This window comes from Lytechinus pictus, chromosome 6 (genome assembly GCF_037042905.1).
Source record: "Lytechinus pictus isolate F3 Inbred chromosome 6, Lp3.0, whole genome shotgun sequence".
NCBI classification, from domain to species: Eukaryota; Metazoa; Echinodermata; class Echinoidea; order Temnopleuroida; family Toxopneustidae; genus Lytechinus; species Lytechinus pictus.
In genome coordinates this window covers 3,941,693-3,958,744 of record NC_087250.1, presented here as the reverse complement: position 1 = coordinate 3,958,744, position 17,052 = coordinate 3,941,693, and the positions used below count along the sequence as shown (strand labels likewise).

Genomic DNA, 17,052 nt, shown 5'->3' with positions numbered 1-17,052 from the left:
TAATGCCTCATTGAAAAGAGCATTTTTCTTTCACCTCCTGCTAAATCCTGTACCACCACACTCATGCCTGTTTGCTATTTGTCTACCATTGCACTTATAAACATTGAATATCTGTATCCTATTGAATGCCCAATACTATTCTCTGATGAAATAAAAAAAGCCTGAAACAATTGTAGCAGGAGCAAACATCATGGCCCGTATTCTGAAGTAACTTAGACCATTATCTAACTCTGTGTAAAAATTATGAAAAGCCAAACATGTCAAAATTGTCCTTACATTGGACATTACTTTATGTTTACTGTGCTCTTTCCTAACTTGTGAATAGCGAAGAAAGCTATCTTACATATCCTTCCGAAACAGTTTAGAATGATTTGAGAGAAAAGTGAGCTAATACATTGAAATCATGCTGTTAAGAGGTTTATGCCACTATTGGCTATCCATAGTTAAACCACAACTTTAAACCAGAGTTTAGATTAAACCCGACTTCAGAATAAGGGCCCATGTCACCACGCTTTTCACCTTGATTCGTTTCCTCTACGACCTGTGGGTTGTCGAGAAGCCAGTTGGCGAGAGATTCATTCTTGAACGCGATGCTGTGCGAGTTCTTGCCCCCGTTCACGTTCCACGTCCCGACGCATATCCTGAAACGCGAGCTCGATGTGAAGTCCCCCTCCCTCTCACACACACCTTGCAGAATGTGCGGTGAAGCTGAAAGAGGGAGAGAAGAAATGGCTTTTAATATCTTACCGGATTAAAAATGATAGCCATTTCTTTAAAGTGCATATCACTTTTTATGATAACAACAATGATAGAACATAAGACTTGTATAGTGCACTTATAACGTTCATGTGGCTTTTTAAAGGACTTGGTATTATTACATCGGATTTAGCATGGCAGCCTTATCCAGTGCACAAGCATTTCAAGGAATAAATTCCTGCTAGCTATCCATTTAACTCACCATTTACTTGAAAGAAATTATGCCATAGCTAGGATTCAAACATCACTCTTCACATCATATTGATTTGAAAATTGATTTGGTATGATTATTTATTTGTTATCTATCATGAACACCATCAAATTATTCAAAATAGCCAGGCTTTTCATCATTTGGCTATGCCATTTGAGAATATCATTCTTAATGAATACCAAAAGACAATAGTCTGCACAGACATCTTACCACATGAATGACAACTTGATAAGAGTGAGCAAGCCTTGTCAACAAAGTTCCTTGTCAACTAACTTCACAGAATATCTTTTCACTACAGCAGCATAGGTTACAAAAACAACCTGACACAAGTCTAACAAATATGCCTCACCATGTAAAAGACTGCGCGGTAAGAGTGAGCTAGGCTAGCCTTGTCAACCAAGCTCCTTGTCTACTAACTTCACAGAAGATTATTTTCCTTGCATCAGTATATTAAAAAAAAAACACCCAGACACAAGTCTAACAAATATGCCTCACCATGCAAATGACTGCTAGGTAAGAGTGAGCTAGCCTTGTCCGCCAGGGTTCCTACTAATGAGCTTCCAAGTAAAAGAACATCGATAGATTCTTGCTTTGTGCCATCAAAGAAGTTGTTCTGTATGGTTCGCGTCACCGATCTTGCACCGTCCCGGAGCTTACCAGCCTGTAAGGGAACATAAGAGATTAAAGGGATGGTCAGGGCTGAAAGTATTTATAGCTTAATTAATAGAGTAGAATTCACTGAGCAAAATGCCGAAAATTTCATCAAAATCTGATAACAAATAACAAAGTTATTGAATTTTAATTTTAGCAATATTTTGTGAAAACAGTCGTCATGAATATTCATTAGGTGGGCTGATGATGTCACATCCCCACTTGTTCTTTTGTATTTTATTATATTCAAATTTTTTCCTCCAAGAACTAGAAAAATTGGATTGGCAACTGATTTAGTGCATTAGATATTTATTGCTGCAACTTATTTCATCATAAGGGAGACTTATTATTCACACAAGTATGAAATAATGAAAAAATTATGATTTTATGTAATAACATAAGAAAACGGAAAGTGGGGATATGACATCATCAGCCCACCTAATGAATTTTCATGACGACTGTTTTCACAAAATATTGCTAAGCTTTAAAATTCAATAACTTTGTTATTTGTTATCCGATTTTACTGAAATTTTCGGCATTTTGCTCAGTGAATTCTACTCTATTAAGCTATAAATACTTTCAGCCCGGACCATAACTCATGGAAAAGGATCTAGTTCAAAGCTATCGTTAATTCAATATCCCAAACCAAAAAATTGTAACTCTCTTGGTCTATACCTGGATTACATACCTGCCAACATTAAAACTGCAAAATCCGGATAACCCAATAGCTAGAGCAGGCGTGTATCCAGCATCAGATCCTACAAAGCATTTCATGGGCCCAATTGTCTGGGGACAATAGTGACTCTACTATGCTTGTGCACGGGCCCATACATTTCTTTGTCGTAGTTGATGCTGGATAGGCTAGTGTAAAGGTCTAAGGGGACAACGAAGCCCCCAGCGGGGTTCAGGGAAAGGCAGGCAGTGCCCTGTGCAGGGGGTGAAGAAGGCACTTACCCTCGGAATTGTAGCACATTTAACCTTAAAAGGACTGGGCTATTTAAAGATGTATTGAAGACTTGGAGCATGAATGGGTCTATGGTGATTTTTTCCACAATTTTTTTTTCTCACATTAAATTTCAGTAATCAGGACGTCCTGACTTCGGGCCATTTTGAAAGTTGAAAATCAGGACAATCCTGATCAAATCAGGGCAGTTGGCAGGTTAAGGGCCCGTCTTACGAAGAGTTACGATTGATCCGATCAACCAGGACTATGGACAGCCAGCAACGTCATCATCTAAATTGCAAATCTGTTCAAACTATTTTCTAGATACGATGTATATTCATACAATCATCGTTCTTTTGAAGATTCAGTGTGATTCTCTTTGTTTACAAAGGAGATTGTACAAACTTCCTGTAGAAAAAATTACGGTATGGATGGATTTCTATTCAGTTGAGATTGATTGGATCAATCGTAACTCTTTGAAAGACAGGGCCCCGGAATTAAGATAAAGATGGAATACAATCCTTTCCTAACTTACCGTTGTCTTGCCTTCTAACGCGCCTGTACCAGCGTATATCCTACTAATATGGTCACCACTCAAACCCCATATGGTCTGGTATGTTTCTAAGACTGGTGTAACATCTTTTCTTGACTTACCGTTGTCTTGCCTTCTAATGCGCCTGTACCAGCGTATATCCTACTAATATGGTCACCACTCAAACCCCATATGGTCCTGTATGTTTCTAAGACTGGTGTAACATCTTTTCTTGACTTACCGTTGTCTTGCCTTCTAACGCGCCTGTACCAGCGTATATCCTACTAATATGGTCACCACTCAAACCCCATCTGGTCCTGTATGTTTCTAAGACTGGTGTAACATCTTTTCCTAACTTACCGTTGTCTTGCCTTCTAACGCGCCTGTACCAGCGTATATCCTACTAATATGGTCACCACTCAAACCCCATATGGTCTGGTATGTTTCTAAGACTGGTGTAACATCTTTTCTTGACTTACCGTTGTCTTGCCTTCTAATGCGCCTGTACCAGCGTATATCCTACTAATATGGTCACCACTCAAACCCCATATGGTCCTGTATGTTTCTAAGACTGGTGTAACATCTTTTCTTGACTTACCGTTGTCTTGCCTTCTAACGCGCCTGTACCAGCATATATCCTACTAATATGGTCACCACTCAAACCCCATCTGGTCCTGTATGTTTCTAAGACTGGTGTAACATCTTTTCTTGACTTACCGTTGTCTTGCCTTCTAACGCGCCTGTACCAGCATATATCCTACTAATATGGTCACCACTCAAACCCCATCTGGTCCTGTATGTTTCTAAGACTGGTGTAACATCTTTTCTTGACTTACCGTTGTCTTGCCTTCTAATGCGCATGTACCAGCGTATATCCTACTAATATGGTCACCACTCAAACCCCATATGGTCTGATATGTTTCTAAGACTGGTGTAACATCTTTTCTTGACTTACCGTTGTCTTGCCTTCTAACGCGCCTGTACCAGCATATATCCTACTAATATGGTCACCACTCAAACCCCATATGGTCCTGTATGTTTCTAAGACTGGTGTAACATCTTTTCTTGACTTACCGTTGTCTTGCCTTCTAACGCGCCTGTACCAGCATATATCCTACTAATATGGTCACCACTCAAACCCCATCTGGTCCTGTATGTTTCTAAGACTGGTGTAACATCTTTTCTTGACTTACCGTTGTCTTGCATTCTAATGCGCATGTACCAGCGTATATCCTACTAAAATGGTCACCACTCAAACCCCATATGGTCTGATATGTTTCTAAGACTGGTGTAACATCTTTTCTTGACTTACCTTTGTCTTGCCTTCTAACGCGCCTGTACCAGCGTATATCCTACTAAAATGGTCACCACTCAAACCCCATATGGTCTGGTATGTTTCTAAGACTGGTGTAACATCTTTTCTTGACTTACCGTTGTCTTGCCTTCTAACGCGCCTGTACCAGCGTATATCCTACTAATATGGTCACCACTCAAACCCCATATGGTCCAGTATGTTTCTAAGACTGGTGTAAAGTTGTTTTTCAACTTACCGTTGTCTTGCCTTCTAACGCACCTGTACCAGCATATATCCTACTAATATGGTCACCACTCAAACCCCATATGGTCCTGTATGTTTCTAAGACTGGTGTAACATCTGTTCTTGACTTACCGATGTCTTGCCTTATAATGCGCCTGTACCAGCATATCCTACTAATATGGTCACCACTCAAACCCCATATGGTCCTGTATGTTTCTAAGACTGGTGTAACATCTTTTCTTGACTTACCGTTGTCTTGCCTTCTAACGCACCTGTACCAGCATATATCCTACTAATATGGTCACCACTCAAACCCCATATGGACGGGTATGTTTCTGAGACTGGTGTAACATCTTTTCTTGACTTACCGTTGTCTTGCCTTCTAAAGCGCCTGTACCAGCGAATATCCTACTAATATGGTCACCACTCAAACCCCATATGGTCCTGTATGTTTCTAAGACTGGTGTAACATCTTTTCTTGACTTACCGTTGTCTTGCCTTCTAACGCGCCTGTACCAGCGAATATCCTACTAATATGGTCACCACTCAAACCCCATATGGTCCTGTATGTTTCTAAGACTGGTGTAACATCTTTTCTTGACTTACCGTTGTCTTGCCTTCTAATGCGCCTGTACCAGCATATATCCTACTAATATGGTCACCACTCAAACCCCATATGGTCCTGTATGTTTCTAAGAATCGTGACATGATCTGAGGTTTGCTAGTAACACCAAGAGCTTCTAACTGCTTAGCCAGCATCTGTAACATAATCAAAATCAATCAATCAATTGAAAAAAAAAAAAATCTTAACAAAAGAATTTTAATATGGATTCTAGTAGAAGTGTTGTGGCTCAGTAGATGAACTACAAGGTCTGGGGTTCAAATCTCACCACATCACCTGTGTCCTTTAGTAAGGCATCTATCTACATTTGCCACTCTCCATCAAGGTGTAGTAGGCTAAATGGGTACCCAGTAGGAAGGAATTCCTTGAATGCTCGAGCACTTAGAAACATTGCATTAAGCACAAAATAAATTGTGCATATCAATTATTTATTATCATCCTCAATTCCAAGCATTCTAAATCCATGCCTCCACCATTTCCCATTTAAAAATACATTACATCTGATAGCTTGGCATCACAACTCTGAGATATCTCAACAACCTCTTTTTTCCACCACATGACAGCCAAAATCGCCTGTCGCGGGCCCATATGTATTTATGTCTCTATCCATGTATCCAAAGAATGCCTCCTAAACTTACATCTTGTCCGAAGAAGGTCTGCACGGCATTCGTCCTGTCTAAGCAATCGAGGCAGTTTGTCCTGATTGTTCCCGTCTGATGTCTGAGGTCAAGAAAATGACGCATGCACATGAGTTCATTATGCGATCTATCCTCACTTGAGTTGGGGCTCTGTTCAATCCATTGCACAAAGCCGTTAGGCTAAGTGCAATGGAATGAACACAGCATCAACGAGGGTTGATAAGTTCATAAGTTCATAAGTTCATTTTATTTGTCTTCCAACTTTGAGTTTGAATACATGACAAACATATAAGTGTGTATGAAACAATGAGCAGAGTACATGATAAAACAGGTATATATAAAACAGAGTATGCAGAAAACATTGTTTTTAAATACATTATACAGCTTAAGACAGAAAAGAAATAATTTTAAAGGAAGACGAGGAGACCTAAGTGAAGCAATGCTTGTAAATTAAGGTTCCTCATTACAAATTCAAAGAACATTGGATAAACAACAAAGAAATGGCAATATAATATAATATGATAACTAAAGAGAGAGGAGGGGAGAGAAGAGGGACACATTTATGTACAAAAGGGACAAAAAAGGGGACATGAGGACAGAGACCAGCCAGGCCCGGGAAAGGGGGGGATGTTAAGTATTGATAATTTAGCATTAACTGATAAATAACACACGAAAAATAGGCTTTACGAATCACTTCCATAGTTACTCAGTAAATAAGATTTCAATTTTCGTTTAAACACTGTAGAACTGACAGCATGTGTAATGTCAGGGCCAAGTGCATTCCAAAACCTGGGTCCAGTGCAAACTAGAGTGCCCAAAGTGAACTTTGTTCTTGCACGAGATATATGGAGAGTGGAAGATTGTCTAGTATTGTAATTGTGTACTTGACTATTTTTCTTAAATATCAGTGCCAGGGCTGAAGGGAGACTTCCTGAATCAAAATCATACATAAAAAGAGATCCTAGCTGCATAAAGTAAATATCTTCCACTTTTATATAAAGTGATTGTCATGAAATAAAACATTTGTATGGGCACGATAACTGACATTACATATACTTCTAATAGCTCTCTTCTGAACAATGAATAATTTTTGCAATTGCGTTTTAAGTGAGTTGCCCCAGGCAAGCACACCGTAGTTTAAGTAAGGAACAATTAATGAGGAATATAATATAAATAAAATTTCTTTAGGAAAAACTGATCTCAACTTGTATATAACACCGGTATTTTTTTACAACAGTTTGCAGAGATGATTTACATGAAGTTTCCAGTTCAATTTCTCATCAATAAATAACCCAAGAAATTTAGTTGACGTTACTCTTTCAAGACAGACATTATTAAACATTACATTGCCAGGCAGCATTTTTTAGGAATTGCTAAAAAGCATATAATTTGTCTTTTGAAAATTAAGTGATAATTTATTGGCTTGAACCCACAAGATAACATTCTTCAATTCACAATTCACTGTTTCTATCAGGGTTAGAGGATTCCTATGTGAAAAAAATAAACTAGAATCATCAGCAAAGAAATTGAAGGATAATTTGTTTGATGAATTTTGAAAATCATTTATATGCAGTATGAATAAGAGAGGTCCTAGAAGATAGGTTGATAGTTCGTATAATGGATAAATGAAGACTTGACTCATTTGGTTTTTATACAACTCATCGAGATTGTGGTATTTGACAAAATTAAAGAAGAAAAAAACGAACAAAAGCAGATGGAATTGCAAGATATTTGTCTTTGTCCGGCAACTCATTTTTCTCTATTAAATAAAATTATTATTTTCCCCATGTATGAAAGTAGTTGAATGGGAATTCAGCCTTCGTCATAAAATGTTATATTGGAAAGAAAAAAAATGGTGAAAATTTCAAAGAAATCGGGCAAGCAATAAGAAAGCTATTGCTGCTTTCAAATTGAGATCCCTAAGACTATGTAGATTTGCAATTGGTAACAGGGTAAGTAAATTATGACAAGGGGCAAGGACACCTTTCCCCATAGGCCATATATTTAAATTATAAGGGATTTGTGGCTTTCTCCTAAGTACTCATTCCCCTGGGGCAGTAATCTAAATATAACCCAGGTAGTGTATTGTTTTATGTCCTGATGAAAAAAAATATATATGAAGTAAAACTTTTGAAAAAAATAAATTGGCCACTTTATATATTGCAGTACATGGAAGAGTAGTCCTTGCCCCTTTCACAATTGGTGGTGCGACTGCTTATATCCATTGCGATTCTTTGTAACATATATTGTGACCAAGTGATCGCAAACGATCGCACAAGTAATTGTGAAAGCCCCTTAACATCACTATGACATCACATATGTGGCCAATTTGAAGTCTCCATAAGTATAGTTATTACAAATATTTACAACTTTAAAAAATTCATAACTTTCTTATTGTGTGTCCGATATTGTTCAAACGTTCACCTATCAATTTGTCTGATTGTTTCTTTTTCCTCTAAAAATTAGTTTTTATTTGGGTTGGATTCCCCTTTTAAAATATCAGGAGGAATACAAGACTTACCGTATGACTTCCTCTCCCTCGCTGTAAAAGAAACCAAATCGGTCAACGTCCGTGGCCACCTTTTTCTTGAGGAGGTGGAGGTTATCTGTTTTCCCTTTACACATCTGATGATAGTCAAACAGTATGTGGGGGGTATCTTGAACATGGGATGAGGCTTTTAGATGATTCTATGGTGAAAATAGAAGAATACCAGGTAGGGTTATATATAGTAGAAGAAGGAGAATGAGAATGAGGAGGGAGGAGGAGGAGGGGGAGGAGGAGGAGGAGGAGAAGGAGGAGAAGAAGAAGAAGAGAAGGAAGGAGAGGAAGAGGAGGAAGAATAAGACAAAGGAGAAGTAGTAGTAGTAGTAGTAGTATTAATAGGTGTAGTAGGAGGAGAATTAGGAGAAGAAGTAGAACTGGTAATACCGGCAGCTGTAGTCATGTTCAGCAGAACCCTATTTCATTCTAATATGAACTTCTATATCAAGTTTACTATCAACCTATCAAATCAAATGATTCAGTAGCTTTAAACTGATATTGCAAACTGGTAAACATAACAAGTTTTGTGAAACCGGACCCTATAATAGTGGTACTTTGTTTTTTACCTGGAATGATTTACTCAGCATATCCTCTCCTTCTTTGCTTCCGAGTAGGTTGACTATGACTTGATCCCCGTAATGAGCCTTCAACATGGTTAGATGACTGAAGAAATAAACAAATCAATGTACAAATTGACGTCAATAGTGGTGTAGTCTGCAAACACAGACCCTTGGTTTTTGCAATTCGCATAGTACATAATACAGAGTCTGAAGTAGTGAGACTAGATTCACTGTGCACTGTGGCTGGCTCTATTATTTTTTGACACACACAGAGTCTTTGGAGTCTAGTCTTTGCTCTAGACCTGTTATTGGTTTAAGGGTCAAACATGAGTCTGTGATTGCAGACTAATAGGGATGGGCTATAGTGTTATACTTCAGAATCAAGTTTTACATATATCTCATTCAGAAGAGGGGGGGAGGGGATTGTCGTCTAGTGGTTAAGACTCTCATCTTTCAATCAGAGGGACATGGGATCAAATCCCAGCCATGGCGTGTTTTCCTTCAGCAAGAAATCTACCCTTATTGTGTTGCACTCAAGCAGGGTGAGGTGAATGGGTACCCGGCAGGATTAATCAATCCCCTGTATGCACTGAGCGCTGAAAGGCAGCTCGAGCTCGAGCCACGGCAATAATGATAATGCGCCTCGGAATAGATTATTTCTAGGTAGATAGCGAATGAATATACATGTAAATGCATATTATTATCATAATTATTTCAAAGCAGAACATTGTCCCAATCTATATGACACCATTTCCAAAAACGACTTTGAAACTACTTTGGAATATTTCTGCTGTCCCATTCTGAGCCATGCAATATAATATCACTACTCACCGGTCAAAAGCCGGGGCTGATGCCTCAAAGCCTCGTGACATCTTGACCTTATGAACTCCCACCTGTATACCCGGCTGCTCCCAGAACAACGGTACGGACCCTCTCGTCTGAATGAACGATGTGACCTTATTATCAAGGAATATCACCTGAACAGAACAATGAGATACAATATTTCACATTCCTGAGGCATTTTACCTACCATTGACCCCTGACATTTTTCCCCCAAAACACTTCATTATTCTTCTTCTTTTTTTCTCTTCTTCTCAGGTCACTACACATGTCCTGCACAATGGAGGATAAAGATCTGGCTTTGAGGTTAATACACTCCATATCTTTGGCAGTGCACGGCTCTGGTAGGAGGGGGCAGACCAAAAGGTGTTGCATATGATCTTCCCCACGCTCGCAGGCGGTCTCTCTATCTATGCTGTAGCCCCATTTCTGCATAAGGACTTTGCACCGTACTGTTTCCTGATTTTACCATAAGAGAGTTTTCAGATTTACTGCGGTTATCGATATCGCTTAGTGGTAAAAAACAAGCGAATATCGACAAGACTGGCGATAAAGATGTTATCGATAACAGCCCTGATACACACTTACCTGCTCTGTTTCGCAGAAGTTTGCGACGTGGCCATCGTCGTTGGTCCCTCTTACGTTGAACCGAGTACCAGCCCTTTCGCAGCTTAGCCTCGAGATGATACAAGCCTTAGCTTGCCTGGTACCGCAGTAGACAGTCCGCACCTCCACCCCTCCACACATGGTCTTAAGCAACCAGTCGGAGCAGTTCACATCAAACCGCTGCAGGTGAAGATGTAAGGCTCGATTCCTTGGGAGAAAAAAATAAAAGGAAAATGACAATGATGAAATCCATGTTTCATTGTTTCAAATAGAAATCTGAAAAAGAAATACTCCTGAAAATCCTATTTTACCAATTGATCGTGGGCCCAGCAGCCGCTGTGCAGCGCCAGATCAACGTTGTTCTATCCCTGAAATCATTGAATGCCAAACAGGGTAGCAGCAACTTCCATCTTTTACTGTCTTATGGTTTGATGCGACAGGGACTTGAACTCCCGACCTCCCGGTTGTGAGACAGATGCTCAACAAACTGAGCCAGCACACCATCTATCGATCATTTCAACATGCTGGGCCTTTCCTATGGAATAAACTGCCAATAGAAATCCGCAATATTTCTTGTCTCACCACTTTCAAAAGTTCTCTTAAAACCTGGTTATTCACGCAAGCTTGTAATTGTTATTCTACCCCTCTTTTTAGTAGGTTTTCTATCTTTCTTCCTTCCTTTCTTTTCCTTTTTCTTTTCTTTTCTTTTCTTTATTGCGCCATGAGCATCTTTTTATGATGGATACCGGCGCATTACAAATGTTCATATTATTATTATTATTTATGCTGTTTTCAATGGGGAGTACAGATTTGAAGTCTTGAAACCACGGAAATACGAGGACAAAAGTGTGACGTCATCAATTTTCACTTTTTGCATTTCAGCGTTTTTTACACCAGTTTGGTCGAGCATGATGAAAAACCCCCCACAACCCAAAATATGGTGGAAATCGGTGCCATGGTGCCCCAAGATATGACCTCATGAATACATAATTAGCCCCATTGAAGTCAATGTATTATAGGCCTGGTTCTAAATGTCAGAAACCAGGCCAATAACACATTTGACTTCAATGGGGCTAATTATGTATTCATGAGGTCATATCGCAGGCCCCCATGGACCGATTCTCACCAAATTTTGTAAATGGGGTTTTTTCATCATGCTCTACTAGAATATGGCATGTAAAGTACTGAAATACAAAAAAAAAATTGTGACGTCATCACCTCAGTACTCTACAGGGCCTAACTCATCTTAGTTAGAGAATAAAGCTAAAGACCTCAAGTTGCAGCAATCAATAATTTCATGAAAAGTTTTTGTATTTAATGAAGGGTAAATTGTCACCATATCATGGCAGATCTAGATCTGATTTCTTTACCTATATCTGTGATGCAGTGAAAATTACTAATTTGATACGAGTCAATCAGATGCCAGGATTTCAGTAGCTTATAACAGCTCTCACTGACTATCTGCTTCATGAATTAGTTACTCCCAAAAACTTACCAGAAAAACCTATTGTCTGTGACGTGATCTTGTTTCTGCCTTTGGGCGCAGAGACTGAGATCGAACCTCGATTTTGTTGATGCCGACCACGAGAAATAGAATGTGCCCGAGTTGAGAAGCTTGCGGACTTCGCTGACGCGGTCGTCGTCACTGGAGTTATTCCGTAACGAGATGAAGAGGGTGGATGTGATGCGGAAGATTTCTGATTCCTGGACCTTACCTACGGATGAGCATCCCGTCACTAGGACTAAGAATAGCAGTGATTCATCACCTATGGTTTCAGAAAAAAAATACATATATACATCTTTAGGTTCTTACTGACTGGGTCCATAATCAAATCTGATTTTTATTATGAATGACAAAAGTAATAGTTCTCTACTAGGCACATTTTCTTAATTATTAACATGTAGATGCTCAAGGTGCTTTATAGAGAAAAATAGTGTTTATTTCCAATTCGTGTAATGCCAATACGTCCAATTGCCAACTAGTCTACTATCATTTGGTCTATCATCAGTTCGTCCAATATCCACATGGTCTACTTTCATTTAGTCTAATGCCATTTCGTCTAATAACGAGTTGGTCCAATAGCCATTAAGTTCATATACCATTTGGTCTTATTGGACTAAGTCTTGAATTGTGCAAAATGAATGAAAATGAAATGGATATTAGACGAAATGGTCATAGGCGAAATGGTGATTGGACAAAGTGATGATTGGACCAAATGCTTGTTAGACGAAAGGTTGATGGACAGAATCACTATGACCCGCAGGTCTCTCCTCCTGATATAACTGATTGGGCGAGTGTAGGTGGACCACTACACCGGGATTTTTTTCATTAATGGTTTATTCAGTAGACATGTATCGCAGTAAAAAACTGAATTACACATGCTTTACAGGGTATCAATTAAAAATACATGGTAAAAAATACAGAGACAATTAAAATTATTCACATACATTTGCACAGTAAGTTATTGATAAAGATGAATGAATAAAAGGAGAATGCCTATGATAGATTGATAAAATCATTCATAATAAAACTGTTAAAAGCACAATAAGTCAATGGTGATTAAAGAGATTTCACAATTTCTAAGCATGTATATATATCAAACGTTAAAGAATTTTCAAATTATTTCAGTTAAGATTTGTAATATATGTTAAGCACACATACAAGATTAGGGAGGGCACTGTTTTTAAATCTGTTTGTTCCCCCTACTCTGATATGAATATAGTGCAGTGGGTTGAGCCTTGCAGTCTGCATGCACACCACTTCTCCTATTGTGTTGATCTTTATCTATGAAGAACTACATTGTATTAAACTATGGATTGTATTAAATTAAGGATTTCTTGCAAGTCACCCATAAAATTCAACATTGGGATATGAAAATAATGTAATATTCTTACCGACATTGAGTCTGAGAGCACCTAAACACCCGTAAGCATCCGTCATCTTCTGGTACTGCTTTCTTAAACTTTCTGTTTCAGCAATGCCTGTATAAAAACAAGAAAGACAAACTCATTGAGGGATTTAATGCTCTGTTCTTACATTTAGCAAGCTTTCTTATATCATGAATTATGGAAGATCTAGTTGAAATTGGGAATTTCTCAGAAGTAGGAACAGAATTAGAAGATGGTCAAAATAATGGCGTAAGATTATGTCAAAATTTGATTTGCCCCTATGTAGCTACGCTGACGGCAAATTTTGAACGACCAAACCAAATTATCGGTAAGTAGATCTAGACTAGACCTAGATCTAGTGAGTCTACTCTAACCTTTTTTTTTTAAATCGCCAAATGTATGACCAAATTCTTTTCGATGAGACTTGGCCTACATGTAGATCATGTAGGGACAGTGAATTTCCACGATCGCGGAAAACTGACGAAATTCACGGAAACAGCCTTTTGAAATGGAAAGTGGCTTTGCAAATGGAAAATCATGGAAAATATATTTTTTCTCAAAATGCACAGAACAGCAACAGAAATGACTCCAAAATCTCAACAAATTATGAATATTTACTGGCCTGAAAACATGATCTCACTTCGCTATGTTTCATGACAATCCACACATCGTGACTGCACTCGATCGTACCTCACGCCCCCGGTTGGTCACATGCACACATTGTTTGATTTTAACCAACGTATGTAGAAGGCAGCAACACGGTCGTGTACTGCTGCCCTCTATGTTCGGTGATGTTACAGCACAATATCGCTGTACTGTACTCTTGAAATCCAAAATGGATAGGCAAAAATTGTTGACTGCTGAAGACGATGTTGAAAAAATCCCAAAATTATTGATAAACCTTCATTCAACCTAAAATACAGTAATTAATGCTAATATTTATAATTTGAAAGGTGAGGATAAATGTTTTCATGTTGAATGTGTTTGTCAAAAATATTTTGTACGCATGTAAAGATCCGATTAGAACGGATTCTAATGCGCTGTTTAGTATGTCCAGTGGCAAATACAAATTTTGACCAACGCGAGTGTTGCACATCGCTATGTAAACGGAATAATCACTTTTTCATTAACACGAAGGGTGATTTCAAGGTCAGTGTTGACCATCTGGTGTTGGTGTTCGGTAATTTTTTACACAAAAATAACATAAAACATAAAATGAAGATGGTCTCGAAAAAGTCATTCACTATTTGTTGAGATCAGTTTTACAAACTCTGAATAAGTTTTGGAGCTACATAGTACATGTAGGGGCAGCAATCCAAATTTCAACACCAAGGCCAACACCGTACTTGAAATCGCCCAAAGTCTATGGGGAAACAGAATTTCCGTTTTCTGAAATGGAATTTAGGATTTTCTGAAACGGAAAAGGCCATTTATTCCAACGGAAAATCACTGTCCGTAATGGCGGCTGTACGATAGCGAGCCGTGTGTGTACATGGTAGTGTGACCTTAATTTGCGCGTTACCTAATTTTGAGCACGGTCGAATATCTCAATATCTAATTAATATCTTGAAAAACTGATATCACCAACAGAAAGAGGGCTTAAAATTACTCAGTATGGTAATTTCTTGAAGGAAAGGTCTCTAGGCCTATATAAATAGCTATATTTGTAAATATATTGGCAAAACATTGGCAAATTTTGTTAACTTTTGCGTCCGCTCCAAGAAAATCCGATCTCCTCAACCAGCATCAAGAAATCGCCAGTTTGCAAGCAGAGGTCTCCAAATAAGTAAGTAAAATGTGATACCAACCGATTTTATGACATTTTAACCTCCATCTGATATAATTATCTTACCTTTGTCTACTTGATTTCTTTTCTAAAGCCTTGCAAAACGATCGTGCGCAAATTAAGGTCACACTTTTTTATGACACTTTGACTTTGTCTTTGTCAGCCGAGTGCGCAATAGTTGATCGCCATGGAATTTTTAGATCGCGATACCACCGAAACCCTTGTCCTTGACCTACGTACTTTATGATTCCGTCAAGCGAATTTGTCTTTGGGATCTTGCCTTCCGTTTGGTATAAATTTATTATTTTGATTGATTTTGTGTGAGCTGTGAGAAATTTTTTATTGAAAATCCACTTCATGATAATTTTGCAAATGTGCGCAAATTATGGTCACCCCATCATCATGATCATATTCATAATAATGTCTTAATGAGGAGTTATTAAAAAAAATAAAAAGGTTAAGATTTTATAAGAATAAGAACTCAGGACTCGAAACAGACGGCTGCCAGCTGTTTAGCCTTTAGGCCTATTTAGTATTATGACTTGATATAGATCTATAAACCTTCTCCATAGATTTTTTTTAATTACTGGAAGTAGTCTTGCCCAGATCTTATTCAATTAGGAAGCAGTCGCGCAATTGCAATCAGCTCACAGTCACAGAGCAGTGCCCAGACGCAGTCGCGGCACACACCAACATCTGACTCAACCTTTGCCCGTAGTAGAAGGCGTAGAAGGTTTACAGGATCCGCTCAGTCGCTGCCGCAGTTGGAACATTTTCAATACTTACTCAGCACGGCGACCGCCTCCGACTCAAAAAGAAGTGTTTCTTGTTTATTTCTTGCCTCCAGAATCACAGAATAGGGTGGACCAACTTTATGATAAACTCGGAATGACTTTCCCATCGTAGTAGCCATGACTGTGTGGAATAATTAACCAAAATGTAAAAGATAATTTAGTTTCGGCGCTATTTAACGTTAGGGGAGGATACCGGAAAAACATGTAAATGGCGAAGAGATGAAAGAGGGGTCACACTGGTACCCGGATCTCGAGCGTAAGGAATTTTTATTTCCTTAATAGTAGGCGGCAAGTAGTAAGAATTCCAAAAATTTTCTGTAGAATCTGATTTTTTGTGCTTATCCCCCTATTTTTAGGGTGCTGAATACGAATCTGCTTGTTGCCAAATTTATAAATGCCGTCTTCGACTGTTGCCATGGCAACGGATTAATTTCTCAAAAATAGCATGTATTCCCCTGTAAATGGTAAATAAACATGATATAGATTAGCCAATAGATTGATTTCAAGGTTCCAATTAAATACAAATGAAATTTAGAAATATTTAAGATCATCAAAATGGTTCCAATTGGCCCGTTGCCATGGTAACGGCTCATTTTTCCTCCAGAAAAGTAAAAATTTTGATTTAAAGTTGTAGAATCTGTGTTTTGTTTAATTTCCCTGCGATTAGGGTGTTAAACATAGGAGTGGTTTTTGCTAAATGTATAAATACACTCTCATTCCATTGCCATGGCAACCAAATAATACCTAATTTGGTAAAAAAAGAAATAACATGGTAAAAAAAGACAATGGCGAGAAATACAATAAAAGCAACCTACATGTAATCTACATGCGTTGGGTTTTTACCACTCATTTAGAACAAAACTACAGTAAGTGTTATGCATGAGTTTATTGGAATGATAGGAATTGATGCTGCCTTGAGAATGCTTGAATTTAAAGATAAATATCAATATTGCAAATGGCCCGTTGCCATGGTAACATCTTATTTTTATCAGAAAAAAACAAATTTTGATAAAAACATATAGAGTCACATTTTTTTCATTTATTTCCGCTAAGTTTAGGTTGCTAAAAATAAATATGCTTGTTGGTAAATATGTAAGTACCATCTCAGACCATTGCCATGGCAACCAAATACCAACTTATTTGGT

The 17,052-nt window shown here is 38.3% G+C and overlaps 1 protein-coding gene across 2 annotated transcripts in view; it reads right to left on the bottom strand.

Moving 5' to 3' along the window:
• LOC129263556 (synaptojanin-1-like) overlaps positions 1 to 16,125 on the bottom strand; it is a 39,717-nt gene extending 23,592 nt beyond the window's left edge. For both annotated transcript variants that reach the window (XM_064100716.1, XM_064100715.1), the window contains exons 1-11: positions 15,900 to 16,125; positions 13,334 to 13,420; positions 11,934 to 12,204; positions 10,421 to 10,646; positions 9,824 to 9,969; positions 8,999 to 9,095; positions 8,412 to 8,578; positions 5,891 to 5,972; positions 5,237 to 5,389; positions 1,463 to 1,628; positions 520 to 708 (exon numbers count right to left, since the gene is read on the bottom strand). In XM_064100716.1, the coding sequence (XP_063956786.1) occupies positions 520 to 708; positions 1,463 to 1,628; positions 5,237 to 5,389; positions 5,891 to 5,972; positions 8,412 to 8,578; positions 8,999 to 9,095; positions 9,824 to 9,969; positions 10,421 to 10,646; positions 11,934 to 12,204; positions 13,334 to 13,420; positions 15,900 to 16,026 (1,711 nt within the window). In that variant the 5' untranslated portion in view covers positions 16,027 to 16,125. The remainder of the gene's footprint in view (positions 1 to 519; positions 709 to 1,462; positions 1,629 to 5,236; positions 5,390 to 5,890; positions 5,973 to 8,411; positions 8,579 to 8,998; positions 9,096 to 9,823; positions 9,970 to 10,420; positions 10,647 to 11,933; positions 12,205 to 13,333; positions 13,421 to 15,899) is intronic.
• Between the last annotated feature and the right edge of the window lie 927 nt (positions 16,126 to 17,052).